The following is a 9,604-nucleotide window of genomic DNA, read 5'->3' as shown; positions in this document are numbered from 1 at the left end:
TTCTATACAAATATTTATAGCCACATTATTCAGGGTAGCCCCAAACTGCCAACGGCTCAGATGTTCATCAAATGGTGAGTAAATACAATGTGGCCTATCCTTTCAATGAGATATTCACAACAAAAAGGAATGAAGTGCTAACACACAGAAGTTCCTGGGGGACAGCAGGCTTTGTTTGCTGTGTTCACTGACAACCAGTGCCAGGCGGAAGACGGACGCTCATTAAGTACAAGTTGAACGAACAAGCCTCTAATTCAGCTTTCCTAAGTGAACAATGTAAATCACTTTACGAAACTGTGTTTAAGGGATTTTATTACATTTTGAAAACTGGCCATATTTACAGTCATAAAAAAAATGCTCATGAGAATAAAGTAGGAATACAAAATAACCTATATTAAACAAGTTTGCCTTTCATACATGCTACGCGAACATGAACCTCATGGCAAGTCCTGAAACCACCACGTATTGTTAGAGCTTCTGCTACAGGCCTCCGAGGAGAGTATCATAGCACCTAAGGAAGAAATGACCTGGCCAACACCCACCGCAAACCTTAGCTACAGGTTTTTATTTTAAAAAGGCAAAAGGTTTTCCCAGTATTTACAGTCGATTTAAAGCTCTGAAGTGGTGTGGTAACTTCTAAGCCCACTGCCACAGGGTGTGTGTGGATGCAGAACTTATGAATGTCAGCCCTGCTGCCCCCCGCGCAGGAATCATGCTCCTTGATTCGGCTCTGTTAAATGCACAAGTGTAGGTCTTACTTTTGCAAGAAGAAAGAAAGCCTCCCAAGAGGTGATGCCTACGGAGTTGACCGAGATTCTTACGATTCATTTCTTTTCTTTTCTTTTAAAAATACATTTTCAGCACGCAACTTTTCAGTCTCCTAGGGAACACATTTTTTAAAAAAGGAAAAGAAGAAAAAAATTCAGGCTCTAAGGCTTACAGGAAGATATTCTTTGCATTCATTAAGTTTATATGTCAAATTAAGATGACAATTTTCAATTCGTAAACTACTAAATGTTAAACAAGAAGCTGATGTGTAAGAGTATGATAACGGATTGAAAGATGCTTGGAAATGACAATGAATGATTTTTCCCTTTTTTTAATTCTAAGTTCCCCCCCAGAAAACAGTTAAGTGATTCAATGATTAAACTTTAATTACACACTCATTCTAAAACCTGACTGAGTTTCTTTAGAATAATTTCCAGAGCTTACCTCGGCGAGCCTGACATTCTCCTTCTTCAGCCGCACCACGTACTGAATCTTCTGATGGAGGTTCTGGTGACCTACCAACTTTCCATTTTCCTCAGCAAGACTCTCCACCTGCTTCCTTAACATTTCCATCTCCTGCAGGCAGATCAATCCAGGGAGGGGAAAATGAACCGCTCTTAATTTTTCTCTTACAACAACATTATTTCATGCCTTCCAAGAGCACAGGGCGTTAGAGGGCCCGGGTTCCCGGCTTTCTGACCAGACATCTCCACGTGTGCTAGAGTAGCTCTGAACCACAGGACGCGTGATCCTACACGTGTCCTGACTATATGCAAAAAACCAACACACAAATGCACCTGGAATATTCTCTCCTTTTCTTCATACAACTCTTCCAGCTTTGATCTCAGTTGTTCCTTTTCTTGGAATGCTTTGGATTCCAAAGTTCTGGTCCGGTCAACTTCCTCAGCCATTCTAAGGCAGTCCATTTCTTTGTTCTGAAGGGCACTCTGGACTTCCTCTAGGCTGTAGCAACAAATATCACTTTGTGGTATTCCAAAGGAACATAATTACAACAGTATTCAAATTAGACATTTTTCACCCAAGCCCAGAATTTTGATTTGAAAGCGTCATAAATTATTCAGCCCTCCCCTACTGACAGCCTAGGGAGATAGCGAGGGCTGCAGATAGGCTTTGTTGTCGTTACTTTACCAAAGACTTTCATTTTGGAAAACTCCTCAAACTATTTCTTAGATAATGAAAATTTAAAAGGTAAACTTTTGGATTCAGCCCATCTGGAGCAAATGTAATTTAAGTATTATGACGGTCTGCATCGTTTATTCAAGGCTCCATATATTAATCATTTTTTTTAATGTTTATGCATTTTTGAGAGAGCACGAGCAGCGAAGGGGCAGAGAGACAGGGAGACACAGAATCTGAGCTGTCAGCACAGAGCCCAACACAGGGCTCGAACTCACAAACTGGAGATCACGACCGAGCTGAAGTCGGATGCTTAACTGACTGAGCCACCTAGGCGCCCCTATCTTAATCATTTCTGATTCCAAAAACTGGTTCTCAGACCATGGGACCTTAGTCATTTCTTCAAGGATGTGCTATTTAGAATTTATACACTTTTGAAAAGGAACATGAGGAACAAAGTTATCATGGAGTTCTATAGAATTTCACTGTTTTAATAAAATTGTGTGAATCCTAGAGGCTTCCCAAAAGAAACAAAGACTTCTTATTGTGTTTTTATGCATATGGAATAGAAGGATTATTTAATGACATAATACTCTCAGAATTTAATATACCACTTAAGGCCAACTAATTTCAGGAGCAGTGTTTTCAGACTACACTCCGTGAAACCTCAGAAGAATAGCAGGGGGCGGAGGGCACGGACCTTCCCCCAGTTCACTTGGAGCTGTTCTCCATTTGTCTTGTGTATTTTGCTCCAGTTTGATGAAAAGGTTCGGAGGCATGGCAGACCCTGCTGCTTACCCAAGGGCCATTCCCTTACTTCCTTGCTTATAAGAACTCACTTTAGGGCGCCTGGGTGGCTCAGTCGGTTAAGCGGCCGACTTCGGCTCAGGTCATGGTCTCACGGTCCGTGAGTTTGAGCCCCACGTCGGGCTCTGTTGCTGACAGCTCGGAGCCTGGAGCCTGTTTCAGATTCTGTGTCTCCCTCTCTCTGACCCTCCCCCATTCATGCTCTGTCTCTCTCGGTCTCAAAAATAAATAAACGTTAAAAAAAAAAAAAAAATTAAAAGAACTCACTTTATGTGGGGAAAAAGGAAAAAAAAAAAAGGAGAAGCACACCCAGTTCCCAAGGGTTGGTAAAAAAAAGTAACTGGTCTAAACTAAGCATGGATCTCTCCACCCCACTGCCAGGTACTGGTTTCCTCAGCTTGCTGGAAGTGTTAATTCTGTCCACGAAGCACAGGCTGATTCTTGGGAGCTACTAGGAGCTTTTCCCCCGACAAAAGAAAGCCCTTTTGAACCCACCTCACCATAAGCCGGGATCCTCTTGTTTATGACATCTGGGGCTACGGCAGCCATCTCGTGGCAAAGAGGCCACAAGCAAGGGTGCCAAAAGCAAAAGAATGGTAAGGGTATGGGTCCCTGATGGCATTATTGAGTCAATGCACCTCCACACTGCTTGTGGTACGAAATTAAACATCTCGTGCCTACACCACCGTTAGCTGGGAATTGGTTTCCTTATAGCTTTTTAAAGGAGCCTCACATACACAAATAGATAATAACAGTATGGTAAAAATCACTGCTGTGGGTTGGGACCGATAAAACTGGGTGTGCCATTTTCTAGTGCATGCTTCTCTCGCACACAGTATCTTCTAGAGACAATGTATCACTCGAGACTCTTGGTCACTAGATTATGAAATAAATCACGTGCCAACTTACACAGCTTTTATTCTTTTTGCTAGAAGGTCTAGAATGGACATTATTTCTAAAATAGCCACAATTCTACACACTATACAGCTGGATTCTCATAGATCCTGTAAGTGATCAGTATTTCTATCCTAGCTCTACAACAGTCTGGGAGCCAGTCCCTGAACCGTATGTATGATCCAAGTATGAAACGAGCTCTGTTCCACATCTACACTCTTTGATGCTATGAAACAGATGACTGGGTAACAAATCTTTCACAAGATAGGTAGTTTTTGTCAGCTGATCACTAAAAAGAATTTTTGATGACAGATTATGTAATCTTTGATGTACTAACTTGGAGCTCAAATAATTAATTGTATGACAGGATTCTAACAAAATGTCTTCTGTTGTCATTTACTTACTATGTGAATAAGATTTATCAGCACATGTAGTTGTAAAAACAGAAAGTAGGAATAGAATTGATACTGAATATGGTCTCATTCCAGAATTAAGTATAACAGAAAAATGAGCTAATTGAAGCAAGAGCACTAAAATGAAATGCACTGGGATATGCATTTCCAGTGAAATTTTACCAGGTATACTAATTATTTATAAAAACTTATAATAAATTTAGGACACTGTGAGTAATAATTGTAATGAATACTCAATCCGGAAAAAAGACAGCACTAGAGCCATATGAATAAAAAACACTTACAAATTATTTCCCACTTATATAAATATTTTTGTTGCCAAGGGTACAAAAAATTTTCTAAACAATATGTTAAATTAGGATATAATTCTGTGTAGGTACGGAACGGAAACTCAGTCTGAAAGGAAAAGGAACAATGTACAATTTTAAGTTGGGGGGGCGGGGATTTATTCCCGTGTTGCTAAATGGATAGAAAGTAGCAAGTCAGTTGGATACTTTTAAAAGAACACCACCAGAGCTTTAATTCTACGGCCAGTTCAAGGTGAGACTTTCGATAGGACAATGGCTGGAACAAAAATGGAGACATGTCAGAAGTGGGATTCAAGCCCACACCTCCGTGTGGAGACCAGAAGCGCTGACCAGGAGAAGCAGGAGCTTGAGGCTGGTGCCTTAGACCACTTGGCCATCCTGATGCCAAGATCTTTATTCCTAAATGGCACTATTTTCAGTATGAGGGAACTTCCATCCTTTCAATGAAAAATTTCAATGATTTCAATGAAATCAACTCAAAAATGTGCAAGAGGGTATATGGTGTTCCAAAAATCTCTTAAGAGGTATATATAACCAGTGAAGATGTTTGAGGACCTCTGTTCCACATGAATATCTATTCAGGGTACACTACCTTTCTAATGTTTTACCATTTTATTTAACACCAACCAGTATACTTATTTTGAACTTGACAGAAAATACAGTATATCTTGTTCATCAAAAAAATGAAGCAATTTATGGGGCCCCTGGGTGGCTCAGTCGGTTGAGCGTCCGACTCAGCTCAGGTCATGATCTTGTAGTTTGTGAGTTCAAGCCCCACATCAGGCTCACTGCTGTCAGCCTGTCAGCGCAGAGTCCGCTTTGGATCCTCTGTCCCCCTCTCTCTGCCCCTCCCTCGCTTGCACTCTCCCCCCACAAAATAAATAAATAAGAAAAAAAAAAAAAGAATGAGGTGGTTTATAAGATTACATAAATATGAAAACTGTATAAATAAACTAAAAATCCTGTTTACAGAACACATGTAAAGAGACCCAAAGTCAAGACAAGAAGAAATCAGGAGTATTGATCTGTGGGTCTCAGGGGGCCTCAAGGTTTTATTTTTTAATTAAAAAAAAAAATATTTTTAATGTTTATTCATTTTCGAGAGCGAGCAAGCGAGAGAGAGTAGGGGAGGGGCAGAGAGAGAGGGAGACACAGAATCGGAAGCAGGCTCCAGGCTCTGAGCTGTCAGCACAGAGCCCAACGTGGGGCTCAAACCCACGAACCACGAGATCATGACCTGAAGTCGGACATTTATTTATTTAAAAAAAAAAATTTTTTTTTAATGTTTATTTATTTTTGAGACAGAGAGAGCATGAACAGGGGAGGGTCAGAGAGGGAGACACAGAATCGGAAGCAGGCTCCAGGCTCTGAGCCATCAGCCCAGAGCCCGACGCGGGGCTCAAACTCACGGACCGCGAGATCGTGACCTGAGCTGAAGTCGGACGCCCAACCGACTGAGCCACCCAGGCGCCCCGACATTTACTTCTTTAAGAATTTGTTTGGAATGGCTTCACGTGAGGAGCCCCATGAGCAAGTGGTGTTTAGGAAAACACCTGCTGTGTCGTGTCCACATACTACAGAAGGCAAGCAGTCACCTACCTTGTGGATACAGGAAGTATTTCCTCCCTGAGAGAAGAAAGAGAAGACCAACAAGAACTTCAATTATGAAAGAGTGCACTTACTCTGCTTTCATTTTCAGCATCTCCTCAAGTAATTTATTCTGTAATAAGATAAAAAAAAAGATGGCTTAAGTTTTTACTGTTGCTAAGAAAAGACTGAAAGTAAGCAGTTCATCTCCCTCACGATAATGAAATTAAACCAACATCTTTTTCTAATATCCCAACTGCGCACCCATAAAGGGAGTACATGTCTCTAAGACTTCATGAACTGTGCCCTGGGAGGCCTCACAAAGATGCCCCAAACTTCCTTCTATTCTAAATGCAAAACCGTGTGCAGACAACCGAGCAGCAGGCTAACTGTGGAAACACATGAAGACAAATTCGCTCTCGATTATCAGTGAGGTCTAAAAACTGATGGTAAGTATCAATCTTAACAGTGGGAATACAGAAAAAACAAGTTTCAAAAGTAAAAATGGTTTCTAAAAAACATATAACCACAAATGCTAAGTATAAAAGCATTTCTTGGACAAGAAAAACAACTATTATGTAAAAAAAAAAAAAAATTGTACCTTAGCAAGTCTTTCTTTGATCATTTCTTCTTGTTCATTCTTCAGTTGTTGATGACCTGGATTATTCTGTTGGCTGCATAGATGAGAAAGGGAGGAAGGGGACACACTGTTAAGCATATTCGAGTAGCAATTTCATATCTATTGTATGCAGCAATGCCAAATTCTGCAACGAAAAGCTAACTCTGGTGATTGGGCCAAGTTAGCACAGTTCACAAATGTGACTGATATATGGGGATGAAATAAGGCACCTCCCATGAATTCAGGATGCCCCTCATAAAAAATGAGGTGCACAGAGCTAGGGAATCTAATCAAGGCTTGGCTGAAAGTCAAATAGAAATTTAGCCAAGAATGGTATCTTATGAAGCTCAAATGTGAGCAAAAGGGGCTGAGAGATGGGTGGTCCAGAAGTCTGGTGATCAGCTGGGAGGGGGCATCTCTGGGTATGGGGAGGGTACCTTGGGCCGGCCTGGCACATTGGAGCCCCAACACTCCACTTGCTTGGATTTCATGGTCAGCTGGCAATTTTCTGATGACACTCTGGCATCCCATGTATGCTGACACCAGGAAGGGGATTCCCTGAGCACCAGACATAAATCTCTTGACGGAAAAGGAATGCTCCTCTATATAAAGAAAATTACATTCTGGACGATGTATCAGTATCATGTGAATTTGATTAATGTGAGTTCATTCCCTGTAAGCTTGACCAGGGCAGGATCCTAAATTGAGTGTCTGTGGGCAGCTCCTAGACCAGGGGGACATCCCCCAAGGAGAAGCTGCCTGAATGCCACAGGCTCCTCTAGAAATATTTCTCACTGATGAGGAAAAGATCGTTTCTTGAAAGAAAGCAGAAGCTCCAGTAGTTTCTTTCATTTAATGAATCTGGCAGCCTAGACAGAAATGGTAATGAGACCTCAGTGAGGAAAACGCCCGGAATCATTAGGGAAGTGTTTTCTATGCTCTACTCTAAAAGTGGGTAAACTTTTTCCCGTCCAGGGCCAGACAAAATGTTCTAGGCTTTGGGAGCTGTGAGGTCTCTGACACAACTATTCCACGTGGCTGCTGTAAATGCAAAAGGAGCCACAGCAGTATTGAAATGAAACAGCGTGACTATGATCCAATAAAACTGTCTTTACCAAACACGCTGTGGGCTGGATCCGACCCCAGAGTCAGTTTTCTCCCATTCTAATCTTTCAGGAAGGAGGTTATGTATGGCTCCTCATAAGGGACATGTGGCTATGAAATAAAGTGTTTTTTTTTTATTTTTTTTTAACATTTATTTATTTGAGAGAGAGAGACAGAGCATGAGCATGTGAGGGGCAGAAATAGGAGGAGACACGGAATCTGAAGCAGGTTCCAGGCTCTGAGCTGTTAGCACAGAGCCCGACGTGGGGCTCGAACTCACAAACTGCGAGATCGTGACCTGAGCCGAAGTTGGACGCTTAACCGACTGAGCCACCCAGGCGCCCCGAAATAAAGTCTTTTTTACCTGTGATTTTATAAATGGGCTAGGAACATTCTATCTTCCATGCTCAAACTAGCTCTTGATAAAAGACAATGTACCAAGTACAATGTTCTTCTTTATTGGGGGCGGGGGGAGGGGTTGGTGGGGAGCATGTGGCCAGGCTGCGGACTACCTGCATTGGAATCACCTGGAAAGGGAAGTGAAATCCCCAGGAGGGGCGCTACTAAAATGAGCATGTCCGATGCTCACTGAAACCTGAAGCATTTAGGAAAGGACTGTCAGCACATCCACCACTACCGTCTTCCAGTATCTGTTGTCTTCGTTAGGTTTCGGACAGAGCATCTCAGGCCCACTTCCGGGCAGGGAAGGGGAACTGCAGGAGGGGAGAGTGTCTGCCCAAGACCTGCTGGCAGCAGCAGGAACAGCAGGCACCCCTAATCTGGGAAGCTGAATTCAGTAAGGGCCTTCATCCCAAATGGAGACCTCTCTCTGCTTCACTTCCACTTGCTATACGATTTTCCTGGTCACCCTCATCTCTAAGCCCTCACTCAGAAAAGTTCACAGAAGGGCAGGATCATAATTCCGCCTTGTATACCTAATATCTGCCATTTATTGACTGACTCCCTTCTGCCAACCACTGTAACCAGCACTTTATACATGTTATTTTTGGTGTTTAAAACACCTTGTGAGAGAGCTATCATTTTCCTCATTTTATGGCTAAGGAAACTAAGTCACTAGAAGTCAAAAACTGTGCCCAAAGTCACAGGACTTTCAAGTGTCAGCGATAGGACAAAGCCTAGCTGCCTGGGACATACTGCCCTGTCACTAGCAAATACAACTAGAAAGCGCCTTGGCTAAAGGCAAACCACCTGCACAGAGATACCCAAACCCAAGGTAATGCTCCTCAGTAAAGCTCCTTCCTGCGCAGGAGCATTCCCTGGACCATGAGTCACGAAGCCAAAGAAACTGGTAGGAAATCCTCCCTTTTTCTGCTGGCCCTCTTGAACCTTCTCTGTTGCTTCCGCACCCCAACCCCCTTTTCTTAAAATAGGAGTAGACAGTTTGGTTCAAATTTTTCACAGGTTTCAAATTCATTTCAATAGCTCTACAACAATGCGAAGGTTAACAGAGTAGGTGATACCATGAAGGCCTATTCTCCCACTCAAAAAAGGGACCCCCTCATCAGACCTGACTCCAAAGCAACTGACAGGGCACCCCCTGGACTGGGGGTGAACGCTGCGCATGCCGTGAAACCAATTTCAACCGCTTTTACCCAACTGTACACGGGCAGGCCAAGATTTAGCCCACAGAGTTCTGGTGGCTCTTTCTCACCTCTTGTGTTTTTCCCTTTCAAGATCATCCAGCTGACTTTGCAGCAGCCAGTTCCTTTCTCTTAGCTGCTCAGCTTCCAGGCGGAGGTTTTCCATTTCACACAACTGCTCCTAAGAAGACAGCAAATCATGTCTTTTTAGAAGACACATTGTAGTAGGTGTTATTTTGCTCCCCAAGCCCACAAATGAGACACATATTCATCTTTTTAGCCCCTTCCTATGCACGGAACACTGCACTGGGTGTCGCTGGATAACAAGTAGACCACGACAAGCTTTTGGGGATTTTCACACCCACA

The 9,604-nt window shown here is 42.6% G+C and overlaps 1 protein-coding gene across 4 annotated transcripts in view; it reads right to left on the bottom strand.

The window, feature by feature from the left end:
- Window positions 1–295: 295 nt before the first annotated feature.
- The window catches only part of KIF15 (kinesin family member 15), a 77,860-nt gene continuing 68,551 nt past the window's right edge, over window positions 296–9,604 (bottom strand). For 2 of the 4 annotated variants that reach the window (XM_019416498.2, XM_019416496.2), the window contains 6 exons: window positions 9,310–9,419; window positions 6,516–6,588; window positions 6,010–6,047; window positions 1,566–1,731; window positions 1,213–1,344; window positions 296–880 (listed from right to left, as the gene is read on the bottom strand). In XM_019416498.2, coding sequence (XP_019272043.1) covers window positions 818–880; window positions 1,213–1,344; window positions 1,566–1,731; window positions 6,010–6,047; window positions 6,516–6,588; window positions 9,310–9,419 — 582 coding nt within the window. In that variant the 3' untranslated portion in view covers window positions 296–817. Of the gene's footprint in view, window positions 881–1,212; window positions 1,345–1,565; window positions 1,732–5,926; window positions 5,954–6,009; window positions 6,048–6,515; window positions 6,589–9,309; window positions 9,420–9,604 lie in introns of those variants that run through there. The other 2 variants (XM_019416497.2, XR_002071819.2) reach the window with 2 other exon arrangements.

This window comes from Panthera pardus, unplaced genomic scaffold, assembly GCF_024362965.1.
Source record: "Panthera pardus isolate Hobbes unplaced genomic scaffold, ASM2436296v1 HiC_scaffold_8, whole genome shotgun sequence".
Classification (NCBI taxonomy): Eukaryota; Metazoa; Chordata; class Mammalia; order Carnivora; family Felidae; genus Panthera; species Panthera pardus.
Note: the sequence above shows the minus strand (reverse complement) of the source record. Positions and strands in the feature narration are given on the sequence as shown.